We start from the raw sequence: 20,041 nt of genomic DNA, 5'->3' as shown, positions 1-20,041 counted from the left end.
CTGTTGGTCCAGGATTTCTTTTAGAGCCCTCCAGATGATGCCCGTATGCAGAAGTGCAGGACCAAGAACAGTACCTTGGGCTATTCTCCTGAAGCTGGGCACCGGGGTTTGGTCTTTTCGCTTGTTTTAAAATTTCTGATCCACTGTGGACTGACTGGTATTTTTATAAAAGAACAATCACCATGAATTAGAAAAGTTTAAAAAAATTAAAAATGCAAGCCCCAGTATTATTAGAGTCAACAGATACACAGTAACTGTATGAAATTGCTGTAAGATTTCAAAATGTTTACTCCTGATGCCTGTACTTATTGTCACAGACACATCACAGAGCTCATGGACTGGTGCGGGTCTGCCTCCCAGACCTTGAGGGATGTAGATGTAAAAGGCAGCCTGGTGAGAGTCCTGTGTTAAGTGCACAGAAGCGTAGGGAGTATATTGGCTTCAGATTACACAGGGCCATAAGTAGTGTGGCTTCTATTCTGAAGGTGTTGAGGAGCCAGAGGGTTCTGGGAAGGGCTGACCCAATCATAACCATGTTGCTGTGCTTACTTTGACATTGTATATGATATATTTGCAGTGAGAATAAATTGATGACAAAGACAGAAAGAGGTCAGAGTGGGGATGGACTGGGTAAAATAAAGCAAAAACTATCACATTTCTGGAGACGTCACTTCATAATACTAACTACTTGAAGGAGATAAAAATTAAAGACGGCTACTCTTTTTTTTTTTTTGGCTGTGCCTCTCAGTTGCAGCATGTGGGATCTAGTTTCCTGACCAGGGACTGAACCCAGGTCCTCTGTATTGAGTGCGCAAAGTCTTAGACACTGCTTACAGCACAGAGACCACCAGGGAAGTCCCAGCTACTTCTTTTTTAAATTCTGAAATATAACCCACCTGATTTATTTTCAGAAACCACACAGATCGAAGATCCGCGGAAACAATGGCGGAGGGAGCAGGAAAAGATGCTCAAGGACTACCTGTCGGTGGCACAGGACGCCCTGCGGACGCAGCAGGAGCTGTACCACGTGAAGGAGCAGAGGCTGGCCCTGGCCCTGGACGAATACGACCGCTTGAATGACGCCTACAAGGAGAAGTCCAGCTCTCGCACCAGCTGTAAGTACAGCGTGGCTGTTCAGACCTGAGAAGTGGGCATGCAGGTGATGGGAGGCCACTGGGTGTCTGTGGGACGGCGCTCTGGGTCCTGTCCCTTCTTGGGCAGGAGGAGCCTCTCAGCCCCATTTCAGATAAAGGTCTCCTCACTGAGGGATTAACGTTTACCTTTTCAGATCAGGGCAAATAATCTGGCCCTTGTGCTGCTCTTGTACGTTGTTTTTAGTGGGACTAAACTGAAACTGAAGCAGTTAGCACAGACGAAGTTTCTGTTGACCACCTGAGTTGACCGATCTCTCTCATCTCAGAGACTGGCCTTTTTTAAAGCAGCAGCTGTGATGGGCTCAGATGTCCCACTTAAGTGACAAGTTTCTGGGTAACACAAAGCACAGTTAAGCTGTATCTGCAATAAGCTCCTCTTAGATTTTATCAATAGATATAAAATCCACAGGAAACTGAGGCACTGGGGTCTTGATAACGTTCCTTTTTATTGAAAAAAAATGATGAAGGTTTGAAGATGACTTTTTATATCTAGGTGTCTGATGAATGACAATAAAGGAGTTATAAAGTTAAGTAAGTATCCCAGAAGCATGTAAATCTTGTTGTTTTTAGCGTTTGTAATTTCTAAGTTGACAGCTAGTTATGCAACTTGTACAAGTCACTTTTTTTTTTTTCCCCCTCTCTTCTCCCTTTGAAAGTATTCTCAGGCTCTTCATCCAGTACTAAATATGACCCTGAGATCTTAAAAGCTGAGATCTCCACTACACGATTAAGGGTAAGATTTTTTTTTTTTTGACTGTGGTTCTATTAATATGCTGAACATATGCATAGAATCTGGAAGGGGCCTCTGTGGTCAATTGCCATCTCAATTCAGTAAAGGAACCGTTCCACTTATCCTCAATGGATGGTCTTTCTGCTTTTGTTAAAACATGTTTGTGAGATTGTTCTTATTAATGTGACAGACTGTGTTCCATTTCTGGGCAGTTTTATTATTTGCGGTTAGTATATAGAATCAAAATCTGAGTCTAAAAAACTCCAATTTTTCCTTATTGTGCTGAAAGTACACATCCAAAGTGGAGCTTAGTTGCTTTTTCATCAAACGGCCCAATCTATCAAGATGTTCACAGTTCACATTACCAAATCACTTCTTTTTCTAGGTCAAACTTTACTGGTGCCTCACACTTCCTTATAGGTTGTTTGCTGCTCTTTACCCTAAATCTTTCTGACCACACGGCTGTTAAGGTCACAGCTTGTTTATCCTTGATTTTTGGAGTCTTAAAGACTGCTCATCAAGTAAATAAACTGTGCAACCCTTGCATAGGTCATGAAAGAGATTACTGCCGTGACCCCAGAAGCCCCCATGGTACTCCCTTGTCACCCTTGTCCTTCTCCCTAAAGGTGACAGTAGGTGACCTATTGGCAATGCTATAAATCCATTTTCTGCCTGCTTTGAACTTTGTGAAACTGAACTGCTACCACATGGATTACTGATGGCTTCTTTTGTTCAACATTTCTTCTGTATTTTTTTTAAATTTATTATTATTATTTTAATTTATTTCGCCTGTTTTGGGTCTTAGCTGAAGCACGGGGTCTCTTACTTGTGGAATGTGGGATCCAGTTCCCTGACCAGGGGTCGAACCCGGTGCTCCCTGCATTGGGAGCTCGGAGTCTCAACCCCCGGACCCTTGTTCAACATTTTGAGATTCATCCACATACACTTTTATTGTGTGTAAACCATCCCACCTTTATGTAGATACCACGAATTCATTTCTTCTACTATTGATGTACATTAGAGTTTATACAAATTGCTAGTAATTAATAACTTGCATCTTAATGTGTGTGTCTGTTACACATGCCTTTGGGTGCACAGATGTACGCGTTTTTGTTGGTTATGCAACCAGGAGTGGAATTGCTGTGTTAAAATATACTCGAGCAGCTACTCACACACAGTTTCAGGCCTTGTGAGTCAATCAGTTCAAAATATTTCCTGATTTCTTTATGATTTCTCATCAGAGTGTTCTGCTTAGTTTGTAAACAGTTTGGGATTTTCTTATCCTTTATTCAGCTTAATTCCACCACATGTTTTCAATTCTAAAATTTGTTTATTTTTTGTTTTTAATTACTTACCCAAATTCTGCACGTCAATCTAATAATTTTTTGAACAAAATAATCACAGTTATTTTAAAATTCCATGTCTTGATTAGTGTAATATCTAAAACTTCTTATGTGTTAAATTCTTCGGTCTGGTCTGGTTTTTTTTTCTCTGGATTTTTGGTCAGTATTTGACCTCTCACAGCTGCTTGCTTTTAATTAAGAGCCATATATTATGTATGAAAGAGAATAAAGATAATTTAAGGTTTGGGATGATCTTGTTATCCTTCAAAGAGGATTTACTTTTGCTTCTTAGAAGAAGTTAGTTCAGGGGCAGATAACTTCAATTCAGTCAGGGTTTGAGTTTTCTGAATTCTGGGCTTCATTCTTCTTCTTTTTACTTTCTCACCACACCCGTGGCATAAAGGGAATTTGTGCCGCGACTGGGAATCGAACCCACAGGGAAGTCCTTGGGCTTCATGTGGGTCTGTTTCCAGAGCACCCTTTCTCTTAGGTCAAAGCTCTTCAGAATCCCAGTTGAACTCCTGGGCTGTTTCTTGAGGAAGCAGGCTGATTGAGGCTGGACTCCAGCGTCTCCCTGGAGCCCTCGGCTCTGAGGAACAGCCAGTGCTTCTCTGCATGTCAGGCTCCCGGTCACTGCATTCTCCCAGCTTTTGACTTTCTCGATCACATACACAGATGCCTCAGAAGGAAAACTGATGCCAAGTTTGGATCTTGCCTACGAGGCCTCTCTTATCATTTGGCTCTTTAATAGAAGTTCTTGCTGTCTTGGTAATTCTCCAGTGTCTCCAAATAGATGTTTGTTTGTTTAACCTCACAACTTTTCTATTTGTTCTCAAAAAACGTATGAAGAAAGTCCGTCTATACTTTCTGGAAGCAAACCTCTCTTTGGTGTGGACTTTCGGGTGTAATTTATGAAGTCACTGTTGGAAGTTTTCTTTCCTGCCACAAGCAGCCCTTTGCCCTGTCCACCGCCCTCATTTCTCTGTTCCTCGCGGAACTCGTGGGCCGGTTTGTGGGACACCTCGTTGCTGCGTCTCTGTGTCGTGTCTGTACATTCCTGTAATCTCTCAGGCAGATATCTTATCTAAAAAAAAGGCTGGGGTGGGACGACGGTGAAGGTATGTTGTCAAAACTTACCCTTGCTAAACTTCGGTACTCCCTGGAGCTGTGCCCATCTCCGACGTCACTACGTATTACTGCTTCCCCTTTGAAATTTTAACCATTCTTCACAGTTCTTTTCTTTGAACATAAATGCAGTACCTCATATTGTATATGGAATACTTCAACAGGCTATCGTAATCTGTCCCTTTGAATCCCATTTTAGAAAAGATGCAAAGAGAGGGGTTTCTTAAAAGCAGGGCTTCCCTCGTGGCTCAGTGGTAGAGAGTCCATCGGCCAACGCAGGATACGTGGGTTCGATCCCTGTTCCGGGAAGAGCCCATAATGCCTCGGGGCAGCCAAGCCCCTGTGCCGCCGCCGTGGAGCCTGTAGCGCCCTGGAGCCGAAACCTGCTGCGCCCACGTGCCCTGGAGCCTGTACCCCACCGCGAGAGAAGCCACTGCAAGGGGACGCCCTGACAACTGGAGTAGCCCCTGCCCGCCGCCACTAGAGAAAAGCCTGCACAGCAAAAGCCCAACGCAGCCGAAGTAAATAAAATTATTCAAAAAAGAATAAACGAGAGCAGACAGGTTGCCTCACACCAATAGCCGTCGGAAGGAAACGGAGCCCTGTATAACTGGGAGAGATCCCAGAAGACCCCATGGAGTCACGTCGCCCAGACCCATCGCCTGATGCCGCAGAACCCCTCTGATAAAGCTTATTTTGCAGCGGGTTTAATGCGCACTTAGGAGCCTGTATTCACCCGTATGTCATCTATGTGGGACGACAGAGTGAGTCGGGGAGGAGTGCCCTCCTCGACAAGACATGCCCCTCAAGAAGGGGGAGGAGGCATTCACGAGTAACTGGAGTGAAAGATGAGAGCCTCTCTTCCATTAAGGAGGAGGTGCTTGTCTAATACTTCCGGTCTGTGAAAATGCCTTTTAATAGGAATGCTTCCACAGCACATGGGCCCTCGTGGTCCACGTTCTCTTGTGATGCTTTTAGCCATATCATGGTTTGAACGTGGCAGGGCAGATGGTGCCCTCTCTCTGCCACGTGGGCATGATCTGGCAAGGTAGTTCTTTGAGAATGCCCCAGGTGTTCTGAAGTGCCTGGATAGCTTGAGCCGAGTTTCATGGATTTTGACAACCTAGCTTTTCTTGGCTCGCCTGTCCTGGAGAAGTCCTTGCATGTACCCATCCCTTTCACAAAGTAATGCCACAGAAATTGTTGTGCAGCCACTCAATCATGTCTGACTCTTTGCAGCCCCAAGGACTGCAGCACACCAGGCTTCTCTGTCCTCCACTATCTCTTAGAGTTTGTTCAAACTCATGTTCATTGAGGCCGTGATGCCATCCAACCATCTCATCCTCTGTCGTCCCCTTCTCCTGCCTTCAATCTTTCCCAACATCAGGGTCTTTTCCAATGAGTTGGCTCTTGGCTTCAGGTGGCCGAAGTATTGGAGCTTCAGCTTCAGCATCCGTCCTTTCAATGGGTATTCAGGATTGATTTCTTTTAGGATTGATTGGTTTGATCTCTTTGCAGTTCAGGGGACTCACAAAAATAACTCATGAATTAGCTAGCTCCTCATTGCTTTGGTGTCTTATAGGACTTGTCTCCATTTTGGGTTCTAGTAACAATTTTTCATACAAAGCCTAGTACTGGTTTCATACCACATTATTTTAACATAACAATATTAGCAGGTGTGCTTTACTTGTTTTCATTGAATTAGAGCAAGTGGGTCAAGTGTTTGGAAACCAGGTACATAGGAGCATCAGTCTAAAACATCTGTTTTATATTATATTATGGTGATCACTGGGCTTTAGTTTCCTCCTCAGGCGAATGGGATGACAGTACTTCCTTGGCGTCTAGTTTTTGAAAAGGTGAAATGAATAAATTAAGCTCTTTTAATAATATACTCATCATTTTTACAGGTAGTGTTCAATTTTTTGAAAAAAAAAAAAATCTTTTTTTAAGATGAGGAATTTAAAAAATTTATACCAAAATTTATTATTTCATTTGTTCATTATAGATACTTATGAAGCCAAAATTTATTATTTCATTTGTTCATTATGGATACTTAGGATAGAGAGTAGAATATCTTACATAAACGAAACCTTCAACTCAACTGATATTTTTAAAAGTTTATAGCAAAAATTACAAATAAGTGGGATTTGGTAAAAATTTGATGCAGGAAAATTTTGGTGAATTTTGATTGCTTTTACTGATTGTTTATCAAACTGAAATACAATGTTGGAAGTGTAAAAGCATCAATGTCTTTAGAAATACAGATGCAGTTGAGAAATTTTTTTATTTAGTTAATGTTTTCAGATCTTTTTATATGGATTATTTTTAGTCTTTATTGAATTTGGTACAGTATTGTTTCTGCTTTATGTTTTGGTGTTTTGGCTGGGGTGGCATCTCAGGTCCTCACCCAGTGATCTAACCTGCACCCCCTGCATTGGAAGGCAGAGTCTTAACCACTGGACCACCAGGGAAGTCTCACATTCGAGACTTCCAGCATGTCACTACAGCATGTGCTGTATGATCCAACTTTTAATTGTGTCAAAAAGGAAGCAAACGCTCCTTTGGTTAAATTATTTGCTCTCCATGCAAAATACATAGCTGGTTCCTGGGCACTGCTGTTGATAACAGTGTGCTGTCTTTTGTTCTTAAATATATTTACTCACACATTGTTAGTATTAATTCACTTTGAATTGTTTTTAGCAATGGTGATGGACTCAGAAGAGCCATCCACAATCTCACCTATTTGTAGTTGTGTCCATAGATTCTAAAAGAATAGTGGTTCAACGTGAGGGTTAGTTTGTAACTGTGAACAGAGTTAGCTCGTGTGCACGTCAAACAATGGCACTATAACCAATGCTGTAACTAACCTACAAAACCATAACTGTGTGCTTCAAATAGGAAGAAACATGCCTTCTGGGAATGTAAATTGCTACCAATAGGGATTGTCTCTTGACTAGACATGAGTGACGTCTTTATGCTTAGCTTATTTATTAGGTTTTTATGTAGGCCATTTTGCTACAGGTCTAGTTTGTCTTCGCTGGCAGAGGTCCACATAGTCAAAGCTATGGTTTTTCCCATAGTCATGTACAGATGTGAGAGTTGAACCATAAAGAAGGCCGAGAGCTGAAGAACTGATGCTTTCGAATTATGGTGCTGGAGAAGACTCCTGAGAATCCCTTGGACAGTGAAGAGATCAAACCAGTCAATCCTAAAGGAAATCAGTCCTGAATATTCATTGGAAGAACTGACGCTGAGGCTGAAGCTCCAGTATTTTGGCCACCTGATGCAAAGAACAGACTTATTGGAAAAGACCCTGATACTGGGAAAGATTGAGGGCAAGAGGAGAAGGGGGCGACAGAGGATGAGATGGTTGGATGGCATCATTGACTCAATGGACGTGAGTTTGAGCAAACTCCAGGATATAATGAAGGACAGGGGAGACTGGCATGCTGCAGTCCCATGGGGTCTCAAAGAGTTGTACACGACTTACTGACTGAGCAACAAAGATTGTCTTTGATCTTACATATATTATCATACCACTGATAACTAAAACCTTTATAATTGTAGTTTTCAAAAATTCTCCAGGGTTCTAGACCACTCTCTGCTGCTTAGTATCAGAGTAACTTCAGTGGATTACTTATTCTCTTTAGTACTGAGATCCCTCACTTGTAAAATAAGCATTAAAACTGTATCTGTCTAATAGAGTAGTTGTGAGGATTGAGAGGATAGTGCCTGGAACACGTGACGCGCCTGGAATGTTATCTCTCATCTTTACCTCCAAGTAGAGTCCATGTTTTTTTTTAGAGAGTCCGCATTATTTTAGTCCACAATTTTTTAGTCCACATTTTTAGAAAAGGCAGAGGAACCAGAAATCAAATTGCCAACATCCACTGGGTCATCAAAAAAGCAAGAGTGTTCCAGAAAAACATCTATTTCTGCTTTATTGACTATGCCAAAGCCTTTGACTGTGTGGATCACAATAAACTGTGGAAAATTCTTAAAGAGATGGGAATACCAGATCACCTGACCTGCCTTTTGAGAAATCTGTATGCAGGTCAGGAAGCAACAGTTAGAACTGGACATGGAACAACAGACTGGTTCCAAATAGGGAAAGGAGTACGTCAAGATTGTATATTGTCCACCCTGCTAGTTTAACTTATATGCAGAGTACATCATGAGAAATGCTGGGCTGGATGAAGCACAAGCTGGAATCAAGAATGCCAGGAGAAATATCAATAGCCTCAGATATGCAGATGACACCACCCTTATGGCAGAAAGCAAAGAACTAAAGAGCCTCTTGACGAAAGTGAAAGAGGAGAGTGAAAAAGTTGGTTTAAAACTCAACATTCAGAAAACGAAGATCATGGCATCTGGTCCCATCACTTCATGGCAAATAGATGGGGAAACAATGGAAACAGTGACAGACTTTATTTTGGGGGGCTCCAAAATCACTGCAGATGGTGACTGCAGCCATGAAATTAAAAGACACTTGCTCCTTGGAAGAAAAGTTGTGACCAACCTAGGCAGCATATTAAAAAGCAGAGACATTACTTGCCAAAAAAGGTTCATCTAGTCAAGGCTATAGTTTTTCCAACGGTAATGTATGGATGTGAGAGTTGGGCTATAAAGAGGGCTGAGCGCCAAAGAATTGATGCTTTTAAACTGTGGTGTTGGAGAAGACTCTTGAGAGTCCCTTGGACAGCAAGGAGATCCAACCAGTCAATCCTAAAGGAAATCAGTCCTGAATATTCGTTGGAAGGACTGATGCTGAAGCTAAAACTCCAATCCTTTGGCCACCTGATGCAAAGAGCTGACTCATTGGAAAAGACCCTGATTCTGGGAAAGATTGAAGGAGGGAGGAGAAGGGGACGACAGAGGGTGAGATGGTTGGATGGCATCGCTGACTGAATGGACATGAGTTTGAGTAAACTCTGTGAGTTGGTGATGGACAGGGACACCTGGTGTGCTGCAGTCCATGGGGTCGAAAAGAGTCAGACATGACTGAGCAACTGAACTGAACTGAGAGTCCGCATTGTGCTAAACGTGCCAGTCAGCACTAGCGTTACCCTTTGCTGTGACCTGAGGGTATTTGTTTTTATGTTCTGTGTCCTGCTTTGAAACTGGGTTGGAGAATGAGAGTAGAAAACAGTGATAGCTAAAGACGTCAAATGGCTCTCTGAGAAGAAAAAGTGTTGGACACTTAACAATCAAACTCTCTTTTTTAAAAAATACGATTGTATTCTAACAGAGTTCCATTTGCAACTTTGACCTATATAAGAAATAGAAATGGATTCTATTTTATTTTTCTTATTTATTTTAAAATATTTCTGTTATTTATTTATTTGGCTGCGCCAGGTCTTAGCTGCAGCGTGTGGGAGTTTTGTCAGTTTCAGCATGTAGGATCTTTATTTGGCTGAGTGTGGGATCTAGTTTCCTGTCCAGGGATCAAACCTGAGACCCCTGCCCTGGGAGCAAGGAGTCTCAGCCCCTGGGCCACCTGGGAAGTGCCAAGACCAAACTCTTAAAAACCAGAAACAATCCCAAATAACGTTGAGTTGGAAATAATACCTGTTTTCACTTATCATTATAATAGAATCAAATGTTTTCATCCTTAACAAAATAAAATGCACATTGATGTTAGGCAGCTGAGAATCACTCATGTAAACCATTCAGAAGCCTCCCCAGGATAAAAGCAGTAGCTTCCAGCCAAGTGTAGGTAAAGTAAATAACGGAGGAGAAAGGAAAGCACAGGTGCGTCAGTCTCCTCTATCATCGTCACCCAGCACACAATTCAGTCTCACGTCACTTAAGCAGAGCAGAGTCTGAGTTGTCGAAAGTTTATTTAAATTTTAAATGATCATTAAAAAAAAAAAACTTTTTTTTTTTCACTGCTCTGGATCTTTGTTGCTGTGCGTGGGCTTTCTCTAGTTAGTGAGCAGGGGCAACTCTTCTTGGCAGTGGCCTCTCTTGTTGCGGAGCACAGACTCCAGGCACACGACTTCAATAGTTGCAGCACACAGGCTTGGTGGCTGTGGTGCACACTCCTAGTCGCTCCGTGACACGTGGGATCTTCCCGGACCAGGGGTGGAACACGTGTCTTCTGCACTGACTGGCAGGTTCCCATCCACTGTAGCACCCGGGAAGTCCTTAAATGATCATTTTTGAAAGAAATTAGATGGGTGTGTCATCGAAGTCCAAATGATTTTCAAGTTTTATGTCTGTGAGACACACTTTTAATTCGGTTGTTCCAAGAGGGCTCAATAGATAGCATCATGTTTCTATCAACTGTGTTTTCAAAGGTAGACACAGGTTTCAGCCCAGCTATTTGAGTTACTATTGATCTTTTGGATTTGTGCTGCTGCTACTATTTTTAAATAAAAATGCTGGTCTTTTTTGGTAGAAAACCGAGAGTGCTCAGAAGTAGAATCACACATGGACTGAACTGAGATTGTTGATGGCTTCTGATGTGGTCAGAGTCTGACGCTAAAACTGACGCTAAAACTGGAGTGTCTTCGCTGGACACTGTGCATGAGCTTGTTGCTCTGTGTGAATGTTAAAGTACCTTCAAGACCCTCCTGTCCCAGGCCAGCTCTCCTCCCTGGCCAGGGTGAGCCTCTCCTCCTTGGGGTCCAGGAGCATCATCTGTATCTCTCTGTGTAGTTAGAAATTGGGCCCTGCAACACAATTGCTTTAGTTTACTTTTATTGAAGTATAGTTGATTTGCAATGTTGTTAATCCCTCTTATACAGCAAAGTGATTCGGTTACACACACACAGACATATATGTTCTTCTAACACAATTATTTCTGTTTCTTTTTCCCTAATAAAATAGAAGTGCATTAGGGCTCAAGCTGTTAAGCCTTCTGGTAAACCCAGCAGGTAAATTATGCAGCATCTACTGTATCCAAAATCCTGGGCCTCACGGTCTAGAATCGTGAGTGTCATACCGCCCTTGTCCTCGTCGTGAGTCCTCAGAGCGGCTCTTCTCCCTCTTGACTTTTTCCCCTTCTGGTCCACAGTGCTCTCTATTTCCCTGGCTTCTCTTGCCTCTGCTTCACCATGTCCTGTATCTCCTCCGCTCATGGACCTCTGAGCACTGCAGATGCCCAAGTTGTTCTGTTTTTGAACTTTCATCCCTTCTGCGCACACACTCTCTCTAGATGATCTCACTTATGCGCATGCATGTAAAAACCGCATCCTTATGTCAGTGACCCTCCCTTCTATATCAGAAAAATAATTGTCTTACCAGAAACCCTTGATCTTCCGCCCTCGTCCAATATTTTTGGGCTTCCCTGGTGGCTCAGCTGGTAAAGAATCTGCCTGCAGTGTGGGAGAGCTGGGTTCGATCCCTGGGTCGGGAAGATCCCCTGGAGAAGGGAAAGGCTACCCACTCTAGTATCTGGCCTGGAGAATTCCATGGATTGTGTAGTCATGGGGTCTCAAAGAGTCGAACACGACTGAGCGACTTTCCCTTTCACCTTTTGCACATCTTCTCCATCACCGTCCGCACTGAGGCCACCACCCCGTGCTGTTGGGTCTACCTCTGAAGCGTCTCCTGTAGCACGCCCACCCACCTTGCAGATAGGACAGCCCCTTTGGCCACTGTAGTCTCCGCAGTGGCCTTCTGCAGCCATGAAGCAGCTCCTGCTCTACAATCCCGCCTTGATTCTCATTGTTCTTAGGAGATTTAGAGATCCTCAGTGTGGCTTCAGGTGCTGTATCATTGGGCCTCCTTCTCCGATCCCACCTCCTGCCCCACACGGCACCTCTGTAACCCAGCAGTGGCAGCATCTCTAAATCCCAGACGCCTGCTGAGGTTGCCCTGGCCCCGCGCAGCTTAGGGTGTGTCCCCAAGCTCCACCCTGCAGGGACCCTTCTATCAGTGAGGCCTATGGGCCTTCTGGCCAGGGAAGTCCCTCTGTCCCTATTTTATATCTTAAAGTATCCTGTGCTTTTCTTTTCTATCACCAATGGCAGTTGGTAAGGTTTATTTCATTGGACGATTATTTGCTCAATGTCAGGCTCCCTTGTTGTTCTGTAAAACCCATAAAGGCAAAGATCAGATCTGTTATGTTCACACTTCCAGACCCAGGGTCTGATACACTGTGGAGAGTCAACACATATTTATGGAATGAGTAAACAGGAGATAAAAGTGCAAAACACACGGAATTACTATACACCAGAACATGCTTAAAACTCCAGGCTGCAACTTACTATATGCAAATAAGTTTCTGACACCCATGAGAAGACCTTTAGTTTGTGACTGAACCAGGCTTGTACCATATCTCTGACCTGGCAGGTTTTAGTATTCTTATTTCCAAAGATACTGGGGAAAAAATAATTGTTACCCATTCGACAACAGATTATTGACCCTGCGGTGTTCAGCTGGTATCACTCTGCAAGTCTGGGGGCACAGCCGAAGCGATGCCGCTTACTCTGCCATGGGGGACAGCCAGGAAACCAGTACACAGGCACGTTCAGCTCTTGGAAAATACTGCGAACTGAACAAAACAGAGTAACGGCCCTCGTGGGGTGGCCAGAGAAGTGCCGCCTGGCACTGCCAGTGTTGATGTCCGGCTCAGAGCAACTCTGCTGCATAAAATAAGGAGAGCAACTTTGAGGAATAATGTGCATCACCGATCATCTAAACTTACTTAATCTCTTTCCATGGAATTTATATCCAGAGGAAACGAGTTGAGTAAACATTAAACCATTGGCTGTGTTTATGTGTTTAATAGTTTACTAATAGGTTACCTTTTAAAACTGTTGCTAATTATTTACAAACATTCATATTTATATTTTCTCACAAAAGGTCAAAAACCTGAAGCGAGAACTCTCACAGATGAAGCAGGAATTGCTCTATAAAGAACAAGGCTTCGCCACTCTGAAACAGTGAGTATGAAAATAATGAAATTAATTCTCAAATAATCCAAGACCCCTGAGCCAGTCCAAAGAAAGCAGAAGTGCAGATGACATAAGGGTTTTCTCAAAGAGTAGTCAAGTAGGAAAGCTTGGCACCAAAAAAAAAAAAAAAACACACACACACACAAGAAAACAATCAACCATAGAACAATAAAAAAACAGTTGGGAAAATCTACTATACACTTTGAAAAGGTCTGAAGTTTTCCCTAATAGGTGGAAGACCCAAGGAAACCAAAGTGAGAGACTCAGCTTCATCTCGCAGGCCCACCAGCCGGCCTTAGGTGGGGAGATGAGACAGAGCGGGGAAATGGGGCCCAGGACGGGCTGGGGTGACCAGGTTCTCTGTGGAGCCCGACCCAGGGGGCCTGTCTGCCTCTGATGCCTCCCGCCCTCACAGAGCCAGTCAGGGGTGTCTGTGGAGGGGCTAAGTGCATGTCCGGGCCCCTGAGTTCCCTCTGCCCTTTACTGCTTTGTGCTGAAGTCCGCTGGACCCTGGCCCCAGGCTGAGCCAGGTCAAAGGGAAATGCGGATGATAGAGGGCGGGTCGGAGGACTGGGGCTCCCTGCCCTGTTCCCAGACCCTGACGTGCACCCAGGCGTCCAGCTCCTGCAGCACCCACCCCAGGGTCTCCAAGGCAGGGACACGGTGGCGGTTCACGCAGCCCACGGCCTCAGGGAGGGCTGAAGCCATCATCCCTTGAAAGGCATCCGGCAGCCCTTCCGGTACACTTCTCCTCTCCCGCCAGCCCACGTGGGGCCCCGGCAGTGAGGCAGGATGCACCAGGGCTTCCCGAGGGGCTCCTCTCTAGGCAGGTTTACGCCCTTCCTCCGTCTGCCTCCACAGCATCCGAGGCAGCAAGGTGTCACCCCGTTAAAGATCCCACGTGTTCACTGGCCGGGCCATCTGAGCAGATCGTTCTGTGTGTTTGGTTGAAGAGCTGTATTTCGGGACCCCCATCGCTCCTCTCCATCACCAGCCACATGACTTTCATCTCAGACACTCACCTCATGTAATCATGACCATGAGATTCTTTTAGATGCTCCCACCCTGGTGGTTCTCCAACCTGACTACATATTAGAATAATCTGAGGAGCTCTTAAAAAAAAATACATGTGTCTGGTCTCCATCCCAAGACCCCCCACGTGGTTCTCAGGTCCAGCTCTGTTCAGAGAACCTCTGTGGCGGTTGCAGCGCACCCCCAGAACCTGAGCAGACCTGGCGTCCCCTAAATGTGTTGTTTAGTCAGTTGCCCATCAGCATACAGGAGGGCGTCAGGGTAGGAACACCGGGCAGCGTTTAGCCACACGTTACATACTTTTAAGACACAAGAAATTATAACTCATGTCACCACCAGGATTAAAGGTTAGCCAAACTTACTGTTTTTGTTATATCGATGTAACAATGATATATTGTTTCAAAGCAGTTTGCTTGCAAGCAATTTTTATAGGAATCCAAGGCATGTTTAAGAATCTGTCAATAACATTCCACAAGAAAACAATAGCCATTTGTTGTAGAAACCCAGGCTTTCTCTTGCAGTGATTCTAATCTGAGGAACCAAGAGCAGAGAGATACCATATCGAACGTTAGACGCCTCTCGTGCATCTCAACTATAGACAGAATAAAGCTGTTTTCATTCAAATGTTTACCACCATACTACCAGAAGATTGAATCATAATTGATTATACCCAGAGACCATATTTTTCAAGAAATCACGTTCCTGATACTAAAGGGAATCTTACTTGGAGTTATGACCGAAAATATATTTCAGGAATAAATTTAAGCAGAATCCCGCTGTAGGATTTTGCAACTTCACACTCACAGTAAAATGGAATAATTTTGTGGAATGTGCACCGATTTAAGCCCCGGTTGTCATTCTACTCGGTGCCATGGTTTATGCTGGATGAATGAATGTAGTTGTGTTCTCTGTGTTATTCATTTGAGGCTGTGGTCCCGGGCTGGACTCTGGCCCTCAGCAACAGTGTAGCTTATGTGTAGATGGGCACCAGCAAGAGAGGCGTTATTTCTGCTTTGGTCCATCCAGTGGCACTGGTTGTATGTACTATATTATAGAACTGATTTATGATGAGATTTATTTTATTTTCTTAGGTTCTTTCAGACTTTAATTACTTGTTCAGCTCCATAAAATATTTTCTAAAGTGCTACTTGTAAAAATAAGTTATCTACAAACTGCCCTCATTTGAGTAAACTTTAAAAGCATGAATAAGATAATATGACATTAATTAATTTTTTTTTTCAGACTATACCCTTCACATTGAAATAAATACAAATTAGTAAATGTTTTCAACCAAATTAGCTCAGAGACAGTTTTCTGTGATTTAATAGGTGCCGTATCTCCAGAGAGTCTGGGAATTAGACGGGACATGCCCGAGATCATGTGTCACAGTGCTGTTGGCTGGTGGGACAGGGGGGTGGCTGTGTGTTTCTGAAGTAAAGCCCAGGTTCTGCCTAATGAGTCCCAAGCAGCATAGGTGATGATGAAGAACTTTAACCTTTTTTTTTTTTTTTTTTTTAAGAATTAGGTCATTTGGTTGGGCCCTGTGACCCCTTCAGTTACCTGAAATCCTCTGACGTAGGGTGACCCTGTGAACTGTGTGGATGTTCAGTAAGCGAGTACTGCTTACCAAGTACTGGTCAACAAACTCACTGGGGAGCTCTTGATTCAACATCAATGGACAAATGAACACATCTGCCCTTGCGTCTTGTTCCTAGATTTTAACTCATTCAGCAAGACAGGCAATGTTATCTTGACTCATAACTGTCATAAAAATAGAATACTTTTCATACATTTAAAAAGAAACAAGAAACTAACCAAACAATCCAAGCATTATAGGATACTCACTAGTATAAGCGAAAATCGCCACCCTTTATTAACAGTCACCAGACTGTGCCCTGTGCTAGGCTTTTGCACAGACATCACGGCACGTAAAATTAGACGGCAGCGATGAATCCCAAGGTTCCTGGGCTCGCCCAGTTTACTGGCATTTGTGTCTTACGACTAAATCAGTTCCCCGGGCCCCGAACCTCTGCCAGGATCAGCCTGTGATGAGGTTTGAGTTCAGCCAGCGGTGGGACCACCCAACCAGACTGTAAACAAGAAGCCTGAGCCCAACGCTGATGGCAGTGGGCTGGGTATGAGGTCGGGGGTGGCAGGGGTCTCAGCTCGAAGCCGTCAGAAGAGAAAGGAGGAGAGACCACCACCCCGAAGCTACTGTGTGTGAGTCCAGCAGTAAACATCAGCTAACCACCACATCCCCACACCCAGTTCCCGCGGTCTGTTTAGCCTGTACTCTGACATTCTTTGATTGTTTTTCCCCCCTCTTTTTTAACAGAATTGATAAAAAAATGTCTGGAGGCCAGAGTGGCTATGAACTTAGTGAAGCCAAAGCCATCCTAAAGGAACTGAAATCTATCAGAAAGGCTATTAGCTCAGGAGAAAAAGAAAAACAAGATCTGATGCAGGTATGTGATAGAACATTTTTTTGGGTCAAGTCAAACTACTACTACCTTCTTGGGCCTCAGAAATTGTTCTTGAGCAGAAAGTTCTTCATCAGAGTGTGGACGGCCCCTTTCCACCACAACTCCATCCCCCCACCCCCGCCTGCACCCCATTCATGCGGAATTTGGTCTCATTGGAGATGGTTACAGGTACTGAGCCAGCCACTACCTTGGAGGAGGACAGATGGGTTCTAAGGCTCTGATATGCTTATTTGAAGGCTGGCTTTGGGTGACCTTTGAGACAGGGGCTGGTGGATCCTGGAGCCTGTGTATGGAGATTGGCGTCTTGGTGCACCCTGCAACTCACTGTGGACTTCAGGCGGAGCCCTGATAGGCAGGGTTATCTAAACCAGTGATCCTTAGCCCAGGATACAGAAAGGGCATGTCACCTGCCATCAGTAAGTAGATAATAGGCCTTGAGAAGTGGGGGAGGGGTGCGAGGAGCTTAGAAAAGTTACTCCCCACCCCAGGAGATTCTCAAGTGCTAGCTGGGAGTGGCATGGAGAGATGCTGAGCCAGCTGGGGGGCAGCTGTGGAGTCACCTGGGAGACAGGCCAACGGCACTAGATGCCCTGGTCACACCTATACATGTCTCACCTTACAGACCTGAGCTCCACTGGCCCAGCCCCACGTGTAGATAAAACAACCATTGCGCGAGCAGTGTTCTGCATCTATATATAGCACATACAGTCAAGTTTTTTTTTTTTTAAGAGGTATCTCTTCCTCCTCCTCCCCTCCTTCTATCCCATTATCACAAGCACTGAGAATTCTTTGTAATAGTTCAGATATTTGGAATTCTTCACCTGGCTGGGTGAGGATTTAGTCTGTGTCTTTCAAAAAATGTTTCAGCCCATGGTGAACAGAACCTAGGATGGGGAACACATGTATACCTGTGGCGGATTCATTGTGATATTTGGCAAAACTAATACAATTTTGTAAAGTTTAAAAATAAAATTAAAAAAAAAATTAGAAAAAGAATAAATGTAATTAACAAATGAAATAAATCCTATAATTACCTCAAAAAAATAAATAAATAAATAAAATATTGAGCTACTTAATGTCAGTTTCCAAAATTCTGGTTGAATACAAGTAAATATTCTTGAACCCATATAATTTTGCATTGGGGGATTTTTAAAATAGCTTTCAAGAAGCAATTAAATATAAAAGACAACAGTAATAATAGCAAATACTTAAAATACTGACTTCAAGCCAGACGGTCTTCTGCCTGTTTTGCATAGAAATACTTCATTTAATTTTCGCGGCAGCCCTAAAGATAGGCTCTGTTATTATCCTCAACTTACAGACACGAAAACCACAGTACAGCGAAGTTGAGTTACTGAAAGTCACACAGCCGATACCGAGGTTCAAACCCAGGCAGTCTTGCTTCAGAAGAGATGGTTCTAACATACACGTAACGCATACAGAACTTTACTTGGACGCGCTTTTTGTTGTTGTTCTACAGTGAGCCTGCTGATTAAATCAGTCATCCCTGGAAAAAAAGTTAATGGTTCTTGTACAGATTTACATTGGACCTTCATAATTTACCAATTTTAGGTCCTCTTTGATTCTTCCTGTAAACTTTGAATTTATACATAGGCCAGATTAAGTTTAAAAATTAGATAACTTTTAAATTACTAAAATATGTAAAGTAAGTAATAGATCTAGAAATCAACAACAGAGCTGAAAAGGACTTTAGATATCTTCTGTGACTTTCAAACCTCTTTGGATTTGACCCACAGTAAGAAATATATTTTTCATCAAAACACAGTAACACAAGTATCTTCACCTGTAGATATACACACACACACCAAATTTCACAGAAATGTGCTTGCTTTTGATACTAGTAATATACTTTGATTTTATTTCCTAGTCTCCTCTATTTCATTTTAAAACATACTAGTCATGTGCTACTAAATTAATTGAATTCGCGGTCATCCCAGATAGGTTTGAAAAATATACATCTTTTCACTGTTCATAAGAAAAATGAAGAGACTTGTCCAAAGTCTTTAAAAGGATTCTTTGTTCTTTTTTGTAATGTATTATTCCATGTGACCATTTATGTTTTATCCCTCATACATTTTGTATAAAAATATATACATTTTGTATAAAAATGCCTTTGAAAGAAAATAGAGGTTAGGTGAAAAACAAGTATCAGGTCTCTGATAGTCCTAATTTCTTGTGAGGATTTTATATATCAGGAATAAATCCTGGCTCTTCTTAAAGCTGATAATAATGAGCTTCTTACATTTTTGTTAGTGTTTTGTAAGGGGGGGTTGTTGGTAGAAGTTTAGATTTTTCATTTTTAATGCTATCACTGGCTCACATCTTCCCTCTAAAATAAACTCCCTATATTAAACCTGGATGCTGACAGCAGCCATGTTCAATTGTAATTATGCACTTTCCCAAAACAAACATCATTGCAGGTACTGATCGACTGCAGCTTCTGGGCCTCAGTTTCCTAATCTCTAACATCTATGTGAGCTAAATAATCTCTTGGATCCTATCCAGATATCAAATGGCATAACTGTAGACATCTTCTCAGTAGGAAGTTTGCCTGTTTTATCTAAAATGAGATTGCATTATAGGTATCCCATGTCTCCAGAATTTCTACTGCATAAAATGGGTAGCCCTCATTAAAATAGACTTTTTAACAAATTTTTCAAAAAGAGAAATGCATTTGTATGTATAATGGAGTCACTTTGCTGTACAGCAGTAATTACCCCAACATTATAATTCAACTATACTTCAATTAAAAGTTAATTCAAAAAATTTTTAAAAAAAGAAAGAAATGCATCTATTAAATATAAAGATACCATGATTCACAGGGTGAAGAATTCCCAGGCTGTCTTGAGAAAGAGAAGATAGCCTGTTTTAATATGATCTCACATATTTTCAGAGTCTGCATGTATGTGCAAAAACTGTCTTGTACCCTTATTTTTTTAAGTCATTTAAAGTGATAAACACCCACTAAGATAAAGGAATTGTTGTTTCCACTGAGATGAAGTCTTTCGACGTAGTTTTTCCCTGGTGGGGAAGTTTCACCCTCTTCAGTGCTCGGCTCTACGACGTGCTTTGTGTTTCCTGAACAGAGCCTTGCTAAGCTGCAGGGGCGGTTTCACGTGGACCAGAGCATCGGCACATCTGAGCCAGACCTGAGATCCAGTCCTGTGAGCTCGCATCTCTCCCTCTCCAGACAGACCCTGGACGCGGGCTCACAAACCAGCATCTCCGGGGACGTAAGTCATCCGTGTGG

General features: G+C 43.0%; 1 protein-coding gene across 1 annotated transcript in view; it reads left to right on the top strand.

Annotated features, from left to right (window-relative positions):
• Window positions 1–20,041, top strand: part of WWC2 (WW and C2 domain containing 2) — a 153,829-nt gene that overhangs the window by 91,400 nt on the left and 42,388 nt on the right. Inside the window, exons 3-7 of the mRNA XM_055567449.1 lie at window positions 912–1,115; window positions 1,811–1,887; window positions 13,164–13,243; window positions 16,623–16,752; window positions 19,878–20,024. Coding sequence (XP_055423424.1) covers window positions 912–1,115; window positions 1,811–1,887; window positions 13,164–13,243; window positions 16,623–16,752; window positions 19,878–20,024 — 638 coding nt within the window. The remainder of the gene's footprint in view (window positions 1–911; window positions 1,116–1,810; window positions 1,888–13,163; window positions 13,244–16,622; window positions 16,753–19,877; window positions 20,025–20,041) is intronic.

Source organism: Bubalus kerabau, chromosome 2 (assembly GCF_029407905.1).
Source record: "Bubalus kerabau isolate K-KA32 ecotype Philippines breed swamp buffalo chromosome 2, PCC_UOA_SB_1v2, whole genome shotgun sequence".
NCBI classification, from domain to species: domain Eukaryota; kingdom Metazoa; phylum Chordata; class Mammalia; order Artiodactyla; family Bovidae; genus Bubalus; species Bubalus kerabau.
The sequence above is the reverse complement of the archived record's forward strand: the minus strand, read 5'-3'. Positions and strand labels throughout refer to the sequence as shown.